Source organism: Lithobates pipiens, unplaced genomic scaffold (genome assembly GCF_037356315.1).
Source record: "Lithobates pipiens isolate NorthernLeopardFrog02 unplaced genomic scaffold, aLitPip1_a1.2 Scaffold_10, whole genome shotgun sequence".
NCBI classification, from domain to species: Eukaryota; Metazoa; Chordata; class Amphibia; order Anura; family Ranidae; genus Lithobates; species Lithobates pipiens.
This window is the reverse complement of record NW_027507686.1, coordinates 207,307,774-207,325,119: the sequence shown is the minus strand read 5'-3', so window position 1 is coordinate 207,325,119 and position 17,346 is coordinate 207,307,774. Positions and strand designations below refer to the sequence as shown.

General features: G+C 42.7%; 1 protein-coding gene across 4 annotated transcripts in view; it reads right to left on the bottom strand.

Annotated features, from left to right (window-relative positions):
* Positions 1-17,346, bottom strand: part of DNAJC24 (DnaJ heat shock protein family (Hsp40) member C24) — an 85,491-nt gene that overhangs the window by 1,296 nt on the left and 66,849 nt on the right. For all 4 annotated transcript variants that reach the window (XM_077460867.1, XM_077460871.1, XM_077460870.1 and 1 more), the window contains exon 4: positions 215-283. In XM_077460867.1, the coding sequence (XP_077316993.1) occupies positions 215-283 (69 nt within the window). The remainder of the gene's footprint in view (positions 1-214; positions 284-17,346) is intronic.

Here is a 17,346-nt window from a genome sequence, read left to right as displayed (position 1 = left end):
TAGGACCCATTTCCTTGTGTGCGTGTGAGTCCTATGAACCTTGTGTGAAATCCAAATACTGATACATATTCATTTTTAAACACGGCATGCAGCTTTTATAGTACACTGGTATATACAGTATGTGTCTGCAGACCCATTTACTAAGAATAACCTGCAAAAAAAAGCCATTCCTTTTAAATCTCAAAGATATAAAAAAAAAAAAAAAGTTACGTACCATCTTCCCATTCCATTTCCTCCAAGGGAACCTGATTGTCCACATGGCACATTCGAGTCATCTCTGTTTCTAAGGGGAAAAATAATGTTAGTGTTTCTCAAAGAATTGTACAGGTACAAGATCATGTATCAAGATTGCTGGATAACAAGGGCTTTCTGTATTAGGAGAATTTTCATTATGTAAACCTGAAAAGTTAAGCACCTATCTGAGTGTTTCTCAACTCCAGTCCTCAAGGTGCACCAACAGGCCATGTTTTCAGGATTTCCCTCAGATGAAAAGGCTGTGGTGTGAACTAACTCCATTAAGGGGTGGTCATGCAAAGAGATTTGCAAATATGTGAACCCACCCTAAGTAGTAGGAGAAGGGCTTGATGTCTGTAGATGCCCATTCTCTGGATCAATTGACACCGACATTTTGATACAACCTAGAAACCTTTCCCAGTTTGTTCTTCCTTGATCCATAAAGTGATCTCACCTTTTGGCTTTCACATTGTCCTAATAAGAGGACAAAGTAAAGGTTTTAATTTTAAAGAATGATGGTTTTTATTTTTTGTTTCATAGCAAAGGAGCTTTCAAGGTCCCAAGGTGATAGTTGACAGGCAATGGTTTTGAAGATGTCCAAAGTCTCCTCCTGGCTCCAGCCCATGCAGATCTGGGCCACAGAGATTTTTGGGCAAAAGAGGGGTAGGAAAAAGGGAAAATAAAATTAAAAGTGGGTCAAGAAAATTTCAGATGGAGGTGACTTTAAAACCACCTGTTACAATCTACCATGTAAAAGCAATCCCATTATAATTTTAGACGTGCCTGAAGAAATTCTGTACCCATGGCTCTAGCTATTGGTAAACACATAAACCAGAGCCACTGCCTGACCCTGCCCTCCCATTTGATATAAACCTTAGAGGTAGGTGTAGCTGAGCTTACCACCTTTCAATTTCTCTGCTGTTAACTTGCTCTAAGGTGGGCATGATCAAGAAAGCACTGACTACCAATATAACAAATGTACGGGTAGGTTAAAGCAGGCCAAAGGATTTACAGAAATTCTACCAGAAAGTAGATCACTCAACTTTTGTCAAAACAGCCAGTCTGAAAGTTATCATCTGAACAGTGACGGCAGCCAATTTTAGAATACAGTAGCCGAGCATTTGTGTGGATGGAGAAATCTATTTGTGTACCGTTAGCTTTGCACACATTTAAATAGTTTCTCCTCCATGGGGATTGATTGCTCCTATAATGGAGTAGAGCTGAACCATAAAGAAAGATTTTCTTCTTTTCCATGAGCTGTGTAGGTAAAAACTGATATGTTGGAGGGAATGGCCATACACACATTGGCTGTAATTCTGGGTAACTGGAGGAGTTCAAAATCTTGCTGCTGTTCTAATCCAAACTAGGTGTAAACCATTATGCCATTACAGGCTTTGGTAGAAGATTGAGTGGTGTATTCCATTGACATCTACAAAGACTAAACGCCATTTTCAATTTTAAACAGCTTTTAACAGGAAGTTTGTCCTGTGCTGGAAATAACTTCACACTGCTTCACCATCTGCATCAGCTGAGTGCATTCTTAATTTGGAGACAAAGTGGGATAGGGCAGGGGGCTGTCGCATAGCAAATAACCATACTCCAAAATTAAAATTCACCAATAAAACTTATTTTCAAAATATGCATTGCGAGTAAAGCTATGTAAAAAAAAACAGTGGGCTTGCACATCATACATCTATTGGCAACGGAACAGGGAGTCAGATGAAAAAACAAAAACTCTATATTAAATGGTTACAACTGTCATGACTCTGCAAAATCATTTTGTGCAGCCAGTCCTTGGTTCTATCCCTAGTATGCAAAAAAAAAACTGCAATAATAAATATCCTTGTGCCGTCCCTTTTAACTCCATATCAATGTGAATGCAATAATGAGAATGTATTAATCACTACAAAACACCAAGTGTGAATATTGAATAAACAAATTACTGTAAAAGTTTTTTCACACCACATGTGAGATTTAAATAAGCGAAGGGTCCATCTAAAAGATCACAGCCTCTTGCCAAAATAATAGGACCTCAAATTATAGATGGTTTATACATGCTTTGAGGTGCGTGGATCTTATGGCAGAGGAAACGCAGCGCACACCAGCGGGGAGAGTTGTCACATCACAACTTTTGCTCCATAGATGACAGCCTGGCAAAAGAAAGCAAATAACCGCCTCCCATAGTGTAAACCCGCCTGATTTATTTGCTATAATACTGTGTATATATTCAATCTTTCCAATGAGACAAGAAGTGTGTTAAACATTTAGCAATGCTGGTTCTGGATCCAGCGTGCGTGATGACGTCAGCATAGACTCTGTCCCGACGCACGTTCTCACCGAATAGACATTCTCAAGGGGCCAGCACACTGCACATCACTAGTATGTCTGCTTCACTTTGAGTTCTGGGCACTTAACCACACCCCCCCCCCCCCCCCCCCCCTTCTTAACCAGGCCAATTTTCAGATTTCAGTGCTGTGACACTTTTAGCCTAGGTTCACACTGACTGCTGGTTAGAAATCATGCAAGTTCAGCTGAACTCGCACAATTTCATACCTGCATGTCCTTCCGACTTCGGGAGTGATTTCAGGGACATCTGTGTGGGTTCCTGCAGAGATGTCCATTGAAACAAGTCCCAAAACAAGTGCAGGAACTATTTTTGGGAATCGGTGTGTCGCTGCAAAATCAAATCGCCCTGATGTGAACGTGGGCTGAATGAGCATTTCTCAGTCATGCAACACTGTACCCATATGAATTTTGTGTAATTTTTTTTCATACAAATAGAGCTTTCTGTTGGTGGTATTTAATCACCACTGGGTTTTTTTTTATTCTAATAATATGAAAGATTTTTATATATACATATACATTATTTTTTTTAACAAAATTGTCATATGAACAGGTTATTTCTCTCAAACAGCATATGCATACTTCCAATTACACCCCAAAACACATCTTGCTGCTACTCCCGAGTATGGGGATACCACATGTGAGACTTTTACACAGCCTGGCCACATACAGAGGTCCAACATGCAGGGAGCACCATCACTTCTAGGGACATAAATTACACATATAATCCTGACAACCTATCACACTTTTGAAGGAGCACCAAGACAATGAAAACGCAGACAAAATTACCCCATTTTGGAAAGAAAACACACCAATGTATAATCTGAGGCATAATGAGTCTTTTGAACATGTCTTTTTTTTTTTTCACGGGTTTTTGGAAAATGTGGAAAAAAATTTAAAATGCATTTTTTTCTGCACATTTTTACGGCGCTGTTGAGGATCCACTGATAGGGTGGCACTGAAGGGCACTATAATGGCACAAATGGGGCACTGTAGAGCACTGCTGGGCACTTGCAATATATGAAACCTCAAGCAGCCTCATGCTGCAGCTTGTTGACAGTGATCACTCCATTATTGAATGGAGCAATCATGAGGTAAAGGGCCGCTGGGATTGGCACATTACACCGATCCTGTGAACCCGCCGAGCACGGACACTCCGGTATGTGCGCCTCGGGGCGTGGTTCTGGGAGGACGTCATTGTACACCCTCCCAGAATTATCTGACAAAGCTGTAGCTGTCACTTGGCTATGGCCTGGTTGGCAAGTGGTTAAAGAAGAAGGTCGCCCCCTATCTTTTTTTTTTTTTTTTTTTTTTTTTTTTAAATCCCCTCTTGCCCTTTCCCTGGGTTATCCTCAAAATACATACTCACATGTTCAGCAAATCCAGTAGTGTTGTCCTGCAATTAATACCACACGCCTTGCCCTGTAATGCCATCAGGGGCCACCATCCCTTCTATGTTTTTGCAGCCCCTTGCAAGAACTAGACAGCCTGCCCCGTGCTAACCAGCAATGGTGCATGAGCTGTAAAGTACCCTGATACCTCCTGGGATGCAGGACATCAGTATCTCAGGAAGCTGTGAGTGACTGACCACATTCTTACCTAGGTAAGAATCCCAGAAGGGAATAAAAAAGGTAGTAGCCTCCTATAAGCGGTATTCCCAAGCCAGACTCAGGATCCCATTGCTGGATCCATGGAGGGGGTTACTTACCTTGTCCCCTGGATCCAGCGATGTCTCCCCGCTGTGATCAGCGAGCCGCCGTGTCTCGCTCGATCTGTGACAGTGCCGAGGTCAGTTCCCTGCGAGCGTTGCAACGCACAGGGACGGAGTTCTGCGCCTAATTCAAAAAGTAAAAAACACAGTATAGATACAGTACTGTAATCTGTAATATTACAGTATACTGTATCAAATAATTACACATCTCCTTTGTCCCTAGTGGTTTGTCCAGTGTCCTGCATACAGTTTTATATTATAAATACTGTTCTTTATGCCAGGAAACTGGAGATTGTCCATAGCAACCAAAAAGTCTCAGTTTACATCAAAAGTGGCTATAGACCAGCTAGAAAACAGCGATAATAAAATTAGAATCACTGGCAGTATTGAGCGATCGTAATTTGTGGGGAAATTCGTCAACAAACACTAAAAGTAACGACAGTGACAAATCTGCAACTCAGCATATTTCAGTGTTTTTGATTTGATTACATTATTGAATCATTTTTATTATTATATTATTATTTGTTATAATTATTTATAGTTATTTTAATATATATATATATATATATATATATTATAATTTATGATTTCATATTTCAAATTTGATCATACCCGGGATCTCTATTCGACTCTTGTTTGGACGGATTTAAGTGAATTATTTCTAAGAATTACAGGCCTACAATATAAAACACCAAATTTCCATGCAAAATAATGGTACTGCTTTCAGCACCTAAAATCTGAAATAATTGTACCGCCAGGGAGGTTAATAAAAATAAGAGCCCAATTGTATGAGGAGGGGCAAGGTATTCTTTAACATAAAGGATTACATACATTTTATATATATTTTTTTTAGTTACCATATTGAGGAATACACTTACAAACACTCAAGGGTTGGGTCCCCTTACCTCCCTACTTTAACCTTATTTGCAGCAGCCAGGGAGGGAGTGAAGGCAAATACTATAGCGCAGAGTTTCTCAACAAGGGTTCTTCCAGAGGTTGCTAGGGGTTCCCTTGAGCAATATCTGCCACCATTGATCTTTTTAGCTATCTGTAAGGGAGTAATTCTTCCCAATGACCACTGGTGTAAGGAGCATTCTTAATACTGACCATCATACTAATGTATCAGGAGTTGAAGATATAGTTGTTTTTAGCAGGGGTTCTCTGAGGCCAGAAAGTTTCTTTCAAGGATTCCTCTTTGTTGCAAAGGTTGAGAAAGGTCTTTTTTAGATGTCTACACAAGGAAGGTTTTTACAGGTGAATAACATGCATAAAATACATAAATGCCCATATAACAAATAGGCGGAGGACGGAGTCACTTAAAGCTCAGCTTCTACAACCAGCAATACTTTTACCATATGGCTTCCCATAATAATTGGCCATAACAAGTTGGTGGCCGTAACAAGTCAAATAATAGCACTTCACTGTGAATAATAACTATGGGCAAATGAAATAGCTCATTTAACTGCCCTTAAGTACTGGTGAAGAAAATGTAATTAACACTTAAAAAAGACAATTTTAAGCATGCTATCCATTAATTAGCAACATATTACACTGCCTGAAATGGGACAGTTATTTGATATCACTTTCTGCATTACCACATTTTACCGAGGGTCTAAACTATGGATCTCAGGGGAGCTAGCTAGTGGGTGCAAGTCTGATTAATGTAATTACAAAGATCAGTGAGTTTTGGAAATGACAGGATCAATAAAGCCATCCTTAATAGATCCTAAACACCTACACTACATTAAATATGTAGCGAATAAGGGGGAAAAAAAAGAACGAAGCTGTTCCTGCATTGTAACAGTTGACTAACTTCGCAGATGAGAGGTGAAATATATTAATATGGATTCTCACAAATGTACGTGTGTTTTCTTTGGCGTGAAAACTATATATTCCTACAGAAGAAAATCTGAGATACAAGGGTGGGTTAAGGCCAATAAATAACAAAGGAGCAGTCAATCTAAATCCAATATTTCATTTATGAGCAGGTGCCTTCATCCAGTAATGTTTTATATTGTTCTGCTACTGGCCGCAAGCTTCTCTACTCCTAAATCTATCTTGAGATCTGTCTCCTTTAATCCTATACACAACAGGTATTTAGATTGGGAAAGAGAGGGACAAAACTATAAGCCAATCAGACTGTACTGCATTGTACATCTTGTGGTAGACACAAATATTGGTCTGATCATTTATTAAAGTAATTGAATTCAATATAAAAAAATACCATAAACCAGGGACCCCACCATTCAGTGAGATTCTCTCTGCCCTCTCTGAATACTTACCCGAGCCCGATTCAACACTGTGCCCAATTCAACACTGTGCCGAGAGCAACAGCACTGCGCTCTCTTTCCCTCCTCATTGGGCTAAAATTAAATCCAGTGATGAAGGAGCGGGGTCGAGGCACACCGCATGCGTCAATATACGCCCGATGCGGCTTGAGATCAAGCCCGCACGAGTACTGCTTGCTAGGTACTTGGAAGGTAGGAGGAGTCAGGAGAACCTGCAGAGGACCACAGAAGAGGAGGATTGGGGCTGCTCTGTGCAAAACCATTGCACCAAGCAGGTAAGTATGACAAGTAAAAAAATAAAATAAAATAGACAGATTCTTTACAATCTCTTTGGGGTTGATTTAGAACAGGCAAACAGACTGTGCAGTTGCACTCATTTCCCCCAGAGCTTAGAGAATGAGGTGAAGCTCTGCTGATTTGTATAATCCAATCATCTGCAAGCAAAATGCTGTTTTTTTTTCTTTGCACTTGGTAGGGTATTATTTACAAAGTGAAGCTTCACCACATTCACTAAACTTTGGGCAACTGCACTTGCAAAGTACACCGTCTATTTGCCTTTAGTAAACGCCAGTATCTGGTGACATCAATCACCCAATAATTGAATCCAGAATTCAAGCCCCGCACTAAAATATCCAAGGTAAAGTTTTATTCCAAACATCAATTGGGTATAATTGCCACACGTTTTTGGGGCCACATCAATCGCCCATGGTAGCATTTTGTTGATGGGTTGAAGACACATGTTTGAGCTTTTGAACCAACTGTTTTATATATATATATATATATATATATATATATATATATATATATATAAAATACACAATTTTTAATCAATGGCATACGCATATGAATTGTAATTTCAATCAATATGTTCAGCTGACCTCAAAGCACAGAACACTATTCTGTATGCTTGTGAGTCTTGCTTGAATGCAATTGTTCATACCCAGATTTAAAAGAGAGCATCCTGAGAAGAGGAAAGAGTGATGACCTCATTGGTGCATTACTAATTCTTCTTTAGTCCCATACTGGGTCCTAAAGTCGACTGTATAGCTTAACTGGTCCTAGGCCTCGTACACACGATGAGCATATCAGATGAATGATCGTCCACTTTTTTTTTCATGCTAGTCTCATACCGAAAATTAAGAGGTTATTAAAGTTTCGAAAATTCTCGTATGGCAGAAAACAATTTCCGAAGTGATGTAATGTATTGTAATGTTCATTCATTTCCGAGCACGCGTGGTCTTGCTCTTAAGATTTTTTTTTTCCCCAAATACTGTACTGATTAAACGAACTGCATGCAAAAAAAAAAAAAAAAAGAAGAGAAACAAGACAAAAGCACCGCTCTGAACAAGGCTTGTGCCGAAAAGCATCAGACTTCATATGGTCATGGTGTAATAAACTCTATAAAAGATTTCCAGAGTTGCTGGCATTTTTTTCTTATACTGTACTGATTACTCAAAAATCGTACATTCTGGTATCGTACGAGAAAGTTTTGTGTTTGTCCCTTCGGATCATTTTGGATGAACTGTCATGATCAACTCTCAGCCATGGCCAGAAATGCTAGGGGGTGTTTTTCAAAATGATTTCTCAACAAAATAAAGCCTGGAGATGTGGATGGGGGAATATTCTTTGAATATTAAAAATGAATTAATCACTTCAATACAGGACACTTATACACCTTCCCGCCCAGGCCAATTTTCAACTTTCAGTGCTCTCACACTTTAGCCGCGTACACACGGGCGGACTGTATGGCCAACTTAGTCCGTCGAAACACATTTCAGCGGACAGTCCGCTCGTGTGTGGGCTTCAGCGGACTTTTTCAGCGTGCAGTCTGGCGTACTAAGTATTTCGTAATTTCCGTAATACTGTCCGTCATACTTTGGTTTCAGCGGACAATCCGCTCGTGAGTAGGCTAGTTCGACGGACTAAGAATGGCGCATGCTCAGAAAGGATTTACACGGCGAAAGGTTGCATTGCTGTGTATTGGACTTCCTATTTCTAGTCCCGTCGTACGTGCTGTACACGTCATCGCGCAAGCTTTCGACGGACTGTTTGTGCATCCGTGTGTGGTCAAGTCTGTTCATTCGAAAGTAGGACGGACTGTCCGTCGGATTGTATGACGGACTAAGTAGGCCATACAATCCGCCCGTGTGTACGCGGCCTTAGAATGACAATTAGTCATGCTACACTGTATCCAAACAACATTTTTATAATTTTTTTCTCACAGATAGAGCTTTCTTTTGGTGGTATTTATTGGCCGCTGGGTTTTTTATTATTTGGGATATAAATGAAAAAAGTGAAAAAATGAAAATTTTGAAAAAAAACAAACACTTTTTTTTATTTTCTATTGTACAATTTTGCAAAGAAGTAATTTTTCTTCATGAATTTGGGCCAAAATGTATACTGCTACATATCACAAGGTCAGGGATAAACACTTCAGAAAATCGTTTGGTAAAAGAATTTATTAGGGGGCGAATCTTATACAATTTATCGTGGTTGGGTTGATCTTGAGGAGGGCACTGCGAATTATCGTTAAAGTTTAAAAAACACATAATCATGTTGTACTGTGTCCTGGACATGGCAGCAGAATATATCGGCATGTGGTAGAGGGGGTTGGTGTACCAATAGGCATGCAGTTTGTTTTTCTTTGTAAGCCCCATATTGGACGTAAGGCCCAAAAACAATTTGAATTAGTGTGAGACGTCGCCAATGGAACATACTGGTATATACGACGATTTGAGGTTGGCAGCAATAAATTGCTCTGTATAGAGAAAAATAAATAAAAATAGTCCAATTGTGAAAAATTTGAAGTGTTGGGCTGCACACCTGGCTGTGTGGTGAAAAGAGGGACTATAGCAGATCCCAAGTTGGCAGGCAACCATAAGGCATTTGCCAGGGCACTGGGAAGGTAAGACTGGGCCTGGATTCTTCAGGTTGGGCATGTACTTCCAGTATTGGTACTGGGCTCCTTTTCCTGGGGTCTGGTGCTGCTGGTGGTAGGCAGGTCTTCTGATCTTGGCCCCGATCTCCTTATTCTTTTAGGAGGGACAGTTTCCTCCTCTGACTCGGACTCCTATCCACTACCCTCTACTGGCTCATATTCTGAACCAGAATCGGATGATGGGAGCTCCCCGCTGCTCTCATCATCCGACATGGTAAGGATGTTATATGCCTCCTCAGCTGTATAAACGCTTTGAAACATGCCTGTGTGATGGAACTGGTGGTGCTACTCACAGCTCACTGATGGCGGGCCTGTGTGAAGGAAATGACAAGTTACTGATGGCCTGTGTGACGGTACTTATGGCGGGACTTTGCAGCGGTAGGGCCTGTGTGGCGGATGGGCCTGTGTGGCGGTAGTGTTGGTGGTACAGATGGTGTTCTGTGTGACAGATACAGATATTCTGTAGGACAGGTTCTCTTTATTGGGGTGGGGGGGGGGTGCAGACAGTAATGACAATGTAAATTGAAATGCTCACAGATCTCAGATCTCTCCTCACACAATCGATGTGTGAGGAGAGAGAAAGAGAAATCCCTGGAAACCACCACAATGTTTATACTTGTGACCGGCTGTGATGGGAAACAGCCAATGACGTGGTTTATCCTGATCGGGGCGCACGCATCCTCTTTGTTTTGACATGCGACCAGCTGTGATTGGACACAGATCGGGGATGCGTTCCGTCTGAGGAACAAGCGCCATGGTCTCCGATCTCTGATCGCCATGGTGCACGCCCCCGGAGTGCGCAATAGCGGAGCATCCTGACAGACATCCGGTCAGGATAATTGGACCACTTTGCGCACGTCGAATCAAGTATTGTCTTGGTTGTGGTTGTCAGCGGCTGGAATATCTGATAGCTATATTCAGATGGAAGCCCTCAATCGGAGTGTGAGACGTTTCGTCACAATTGGTGCCAAGCAGTGGGATGTTTCCTGCAGTTTGGAACATCCAAACCGCCACCTAGATCCAAGGTCCGGATAACAGGAGAGGAGAGATACAGATACCAGCCGCCATGCAAGAGGAATTCGGAAAGAGGTTGCGAGAGATGCAGATACAGCACAGAGGGCCAGTATCAGAGCAGGTCCTACTTGGATGGTATGATGCTATCCACTAGAAACGCTAGCCAGTGAGCAGCACCACCAGTGAAAAGTTCTCCCTCCATCCAGGAAAGGTACTGGTCGCAGTATGGATTGCGGTTGCTGTTTTTGGGAGAAAAACCGAACAAGGAGCAGACAGCAGAATTAAACAGGCTGGTGTGGGCAGAGATGCGCCTGGATGAGAGCTACAGACCCAACAAAAGGCTTTGGCTATGGCAGCCTGGGACTGTTGTATGTGAAGCTGACAGGGGACCCTAACTTTGGGAGTGATTTGGAGTGGTTGGACGAAATCATGGATTTCAGAGAAGAGCTACTGAACGTCTCGGAAGTGCACTGGGCACTGGAAGATAAAGAGTTTCTGGCTGCTCAGGAATGGGAGCTAGAGATCGCCTACAGACAGCTGCTAGACTCTGCTCAGCTCCAGGGCTGGGCTCCCTTTGCCTGGGACTACAGGAAATACCAGCAGACAGCTCTAAAATCATGGCTGAAGAGTCGACAAGGTGGCATAGTAACAGTGTGCTTTGCCAACCTGCCCCCGCCGCTATGGGTGCGGAGGTCTTACGGCGGATGCAGCAAGTGCTGACTGACCTTGAAGAACCTGTTTCTGCACAAGACAAGGTTGGATGGATGAATGTGCCTGTCCAGCAGCATGTCAGAGAATAGCCAGTGGAAAATCTGGAGATTGCCCTCCTCAAAGCTGAAGTGCTGACAACAGGGCAGAGCTCTACTGACCTCTGCCCAGCACCGATTAGCATCTTCTGGGTTCCACAGACAGGAGATGGTGAACCTCTATCCTCGGACACCAGTTGCAGAGACAGGCTTTGATAGACTTTTCTACTGAGGAAGAACAACCTGGTGAGCCTCCAGCAGAAGAGCTGGTATCAGGGCCAAACTTCACAAGGCTCTGTCCAGCACCAACAGCAGTACCTGTGGCGTTACAAGGAGCGTCCCCAGCTGAAGCGCTGGCCATCGGACAGAGGGTCCAAGACCTCTGCCCCACATCTGTGGCAGTTCCGGAAGCTCAGGGTGAGAAGGTAGCGGTCAATTCCCAGCAGCAGATCAGGATACAGGGGGGAGAAGGGAGAGGAGGTGTTCATCGTCCCTCCCCAACAGTCGGCCAGGGTTGAGGAAGCGGTCTTTCCCCCTCAGCAAAGATCCGTGCACCTGGGAGACAGTACCACAGACATGTCCTCCCAGCAGCCAGATGGGGGAATGAAAAGGAAGCAGCCGGCTCACCTCTCCAATGGCAGCTACACAGTTTAGGAGTGGAGGAAGCCAGCCTCCTGCCCCAACAGTTAGCTGGAGCTGCGGATGTGGAGTCCCCAGCAGAAGTGCTGGCAACAGGGCAGAGTGCTACCAACCTCTGCCCAGCACTGGCAACAACTGTGGAATTCTAGGGAGCCAGGGCAGTCACCCCCACTCTCCAGCAACAAGCTTCTACTTCCAGCTGAATCGCTGGCAACAGGCAGAGTGCCGCTGGCCTCTGCCTAGCACCTACAGTGTCTCTACAGCTTCAGGAAGCTGAGTTAATCGGCCCTTCTGCCTAGCAGAAGATCGAGTCCCGGAATGTTAAAATCCACCCAGCTGAAGCGCTGGTAGCCAGACAGAGAGTCAATGACCTCTGCCCCACACCTACTTAGGTCAATTATTCCTTGCAGCCAGGAATTGCGATCATGCGGACAGACTATGAGTTCACTCTGCCCGACTAACGCATGTCCAGACCAGGTGGAGGTCTGGGACCTTGTTAGTCGACCTTTGATGGGGAGAAATATGATACTCATCGAAGACAGAGGCTTTTGGAGGGGACTGAATGCCTACCGACTATGGGCCCTGGCATTTGAGGGAGCTACCAGCATTTAGAAAGATATTCTGTTATGTAATGCAAAAGGACATTTTTAAGGAGGCCATGATGGTCTCTGCCAGCTTGTCAGTGAATTTGGAAAGCCTGGGTCTTTCACCCAATAGTTTATTGTACTCATTATCAGACCTTTGTCTCCTAGCAAACTATTGGGGGATGTGTTTATACTTATGTGTATTGTAAGTTGTGAGTGAGGAGACGGCAAGGCTGCCCTGAAAGATCATATCTCTGACTAGCCAAGTCTGGGTAAATGATTAGTAAACTAGCTCATGTTAATTGGTTTCTGGTTACAATTTGTATTGTCACCCTGCTGTATATATTTGTATGTCATCTCAAATAAATCAGTTCATGTTCAGCAAGCAAACGAGTATTGTCTTGGTTATGGTTGTCAGCGGTTGGAATATCTGATATCTATATTCAGGCTGAACGGAAGCGGTATATAACTGAACCACTCAAGCGGAGTGTGGGACGTTTCGTCACACCCTTCCCAGCCAGTATCATTAGTACAGTATTAGTGTCGCTGGTTCCCAAAAAAGTGTCAGGTGTCCGATTTGTCTACTGCAATATCACAGTACTGCTATAAGTCGCTGATCACCGCCATTACTAGTAAAGAAAAAAATAAAAATATCCCATAGTTTGTAGACGCTATAACTTTTGCGCAAACCAATCAATATATGCTTATGGAGATTTTTGTTTTACCAAAAATATATAGCAGAATACATATTGGGCTAAATTGATCAAGAAATTTGATTTTTTACATGCTTTTATTGGATGTTTTTTAGCCAAAAGTAAAAATATATATATATATATATATATAATTTTTTTCAAAATTGACGCAAAAGGTGAGCAAATGCCACCAAAAGAAAGCTCTATTTGTGGTAAAAAAAAAAGGACAAACATTTTATTTGGCTACAGTGTCTCATGACCACGCAATTGTCAGTTTAATTGTCAGTACTGTATTGCAAAAAATTGCCTGGACATGAAGGGAGGTAAACCTTCCGGAGCTGAAGTGGTTAAAATGGCAACCAAAACCAGAAAGACATGGAACAAAAAAAAACAGAAAACTACCATTCAAATGGATCGACAAATAGCCAAAATGGCAAAGACCTAGACAATGATCAGCTCCAGGATGTTCAAAGAAGTGAGTACTGTAACAATTAGAAGATGCCTATGTGAAGCCAAGCTTTCTGCAAAAAGCCCCCGCAAACTCCCATTGTTGAAAAAAATTACATGTGCTGAAGAGGTTACAATTTGCCAAAGAACACATTGACCTAAAAGATAAATGGCGCAACATTTTGATGAAAGCTAATTTTTGGGTCCAGGGGCCACAAACAGTTTGTCAGATGACCCCCAAACACTGAATTCAAGCCACAGTACACTGTGAAGACAGTGAAGCATGATGGAGCAAGCATCATTAAATGGGGATTATTTTCATACTATGGTGTTTGGCCTATTTATCGCATACTAGGGATCATGGATCAGTTTGTATATACCAAAAAATTGAAAAGGCCATGTTGCCTTATGCCAAAGAGGAAATGCCCTTGAAATGGGTGTTTCGACAAGACAATGACTCCAAACACACAGTAGACGAGCAGCATCTTGGATCCATACCAATAAGATTAACGTTATGGAGTGGCCAGCCCAATCCCTGGACCTTAATCCAATAGAAAGCTTGTGGGGCGACATGAAAAAATGCTGTTTCTGGGATAAAACCAAGAAATGCAGAGGAATTGTGGAATGTAGCACAATCGTCCTGGGCTAGAATACCTGTTCACAGGTGACAGAAGTTGGTCGACTCCATGCAACACAGAAGTGAAGCAGTTTTCAGAAACAGTGGTTATACAACCTTCACGGCGATACCTCACATGTGTGGTTTGAACACATATGTGGGCAGGACTCACGTATGTGTTTGCTCCTGCGTGCAAGCACGCGGGGACAGGGGCGGTTTAATTTTTTTTTGTCAATTTTATTTTTTAGTTTGACGCTTTAAAAAAATAAAAATGTTGATGACTTTTATTCCTATTGCAAGGAATGTAAACATCCTCTGTAATAGGAATATGGCATGATCTGTCCACTTTACAGTGAGATGTGGGGTCAACCTCTAGGCTGGGAAGCCTGAAATAAAAAAAAAAATAAAAATTAACAATCTCGGCTTCCCAGCTGAGGCGCCGCCATTTGTTGGAATGCAGAGGCAGGGCGTGATGTCATTTATGAGAAATTTCTCAAAAAAGGTATTACTGGCACAAATTTGCCTACTCTGAAGAGTATGCGGAACTGGTGGCTTAGTTCCCTGGAGGTGGGACGACTCTGGTGGCTCCCTGGTTATGGATTGAGTGACTGGCTGGTGGTACCCCCTCCACCCCCCTTTTTTTTTTCCTTCTCTCTCTCCCCTCCACACCCGCTTTCTTCTGATATTCCCTTACTGTTCTCTTCTTGCTATCACGACCTTTGGGTCCGTTCGGTTTTTTTTCTCTACTTATAATTAAGCATACGGTAATTACCGTGAAAACTTGTCGTCTTTCGGGGTACAGAGACTTCCTAGACAGTCCAGTGTTTTTCCTGCAGATTTGAGCATCTATTACTATGTTGTGGCATATGTACATTTGGTCACGTACATGGAATTGTTCAATTTTCTTTTTGTTTGTGCACACCATGTGGCAGTTTCTGTATTTCCGTATGCTTTACCTAAATAAAGAATTAAACAAAAAATGTTTTTGCTATTATTTTGACTGTATAACTGTATATGTGCCCATCTGTCAGTCTAACCGAGCAGCGACATAGCAATCCCTCCTTTGGACCAGGCTCATTCTAAGACAAATCTAAAGGTGTGATGGCACTTTTTTTCTACATTCGTTTTTATGGTACTCAGAACATCTTAAAATGCAACTCCAGGCAAAAAGTTAAACAGAGGCAAAATTCGCATATATTCAACACCTAAACTGCTGTCGCAAGTCCAGCTACTAGAGGATGTAATGCACGATTTTCATAAACAAAATATTCATAAAATAATTAGTGCCATGTTTCACTATTTGTTCATCAGTTTCGAATGATATCAATTCAGAGATCTAAAGGGCAGATATATTTATGTAGGTGAAATATCACCTGCATTAAATTCATGCAGCACGTTACTTGCTATTTTAGTTCTCGGATCTCATGGTGTTGAAGAAGAACTCCAGGCAAGACTCAAACATCAGCAATAAATATGTAAAGTGAAAAGCCTTTTTGCTCGTGTCTGTTTTTCGTTTTTCGGAAGTAAAGAGGATGAGAACATAAAGATTGCTGCCTGTAGCAGAAACAAACCGATCTCTGATAACAACTGTATTCTATAGAATCCAGAAGACAAAGCCACCATTTACATGAAACTCCAGGCATCATTTTATTTTAGTTTTGAATAAAGTGAGGAATGACTAGAATCTCTCTTTTTTTAATTTTTTTCCAATAGGGAGACTTCCCCCTGACTTTGTGAAAGCTGAACTTCCCGTTTCCCCTTTCTGTACTGCATTCTACATGTATTACATTGGAGACTTCATTTAAAAGAAACCTATCATTAGAGAAGCATGGAGGCTGCCACTGCTGATTTCTTCGGAAAATGTAGATTGCCTAGCTGTCACGAAGTCTCTCTATTTCCAATATTTTTTTGTCACTTACCCAGAATAAACATGAAGATAAGAAGCTCAGACCTTCTGATTTGCATACTTGTCCCACATGAGCAGTGAAGGCAGAGGGTCAGCATAACAGCCAGCCAACAAGCCTTTTCAGAAACAGGTTTGAAGACCCCGCTACTTCTCTCATGACTGGTTTGCTTTAAAAGGACAAAATTGCATGTATAGAAATTAATTCCTGGAAAATATACTTACCTTTTCAGTAGGGATGCACCAATACCATTTTTTATAACACCTAATTACGAGTACCGATACTTTTTTTTTCCCAAGTACTCGCCGATACCAATTACTGATACCCATCGCCTAGGAAAGGTAGGTACAGGGGTGGTTTGGGAAATGGTGGTTGTTAGGGAGATGGGTGAGTGCAGGGTGGGGTTGGGGTGAAATAAGGATTGTGGGGTGAGAGAGTTGGGATGGAACAGGCTGTGATCGCTGGGGGGGGGGGAAAGGATGGGGATGTAAGGGGAGACATGGGGGGCAGAGGTGACAGTTGGTGGAGGGAAGGATGATGCAACACAGGGAGGGCACAGCGCAGGAGGGAAAAGTACAGGGGGTTGGGAGGGCAGGAAACAGGCACAGTACAAGCAGAGTGCAGGGTTCATGCACAGTACATGCAGAGTCAGTGCAGGGTTTAGGGCACATTGCATGCAGAGTGCAGGGTTCAGGGACATTACATGCAGGGTCCAGGCACAGAACATACAGAGTGCAGGGTTTAGGGTACATTACATACAGAGTGCAGGGTTCCGGCAACATTACATAAAGAGTGCAGCATTCAGTTCTCCTCCACCACTCCTTTCTACTGCATTCTCATCCACATGATCCCCCATCCACCCCTGCTCAGCTCTGACTTGTGCTCACACCCCCTCTACTGCCTTTCATTTTCTTGCCCCTCCCTTAAAAGCTACATCTTGCACATGCCTTACCGTTGTACTAATGTATAGTACCTGACCATCTCTAGCACAGACATCCCCCATTGCAAGAGCTGCCTCTTAGCAGCCAGATCACCCAGGGCATCGGCATCCAGGCATCAGGGTCAGAGAAAGTGCAGCCCACCTCCCGGGGCCCCCCTCCCGCCCCTGAAAGTACTACCTGGAGTGCCAGCATCTCCTTTGTCACCGCACTGCACTCAGGGAGACAAGCTTTCAAAAAGCCCCGATCCTA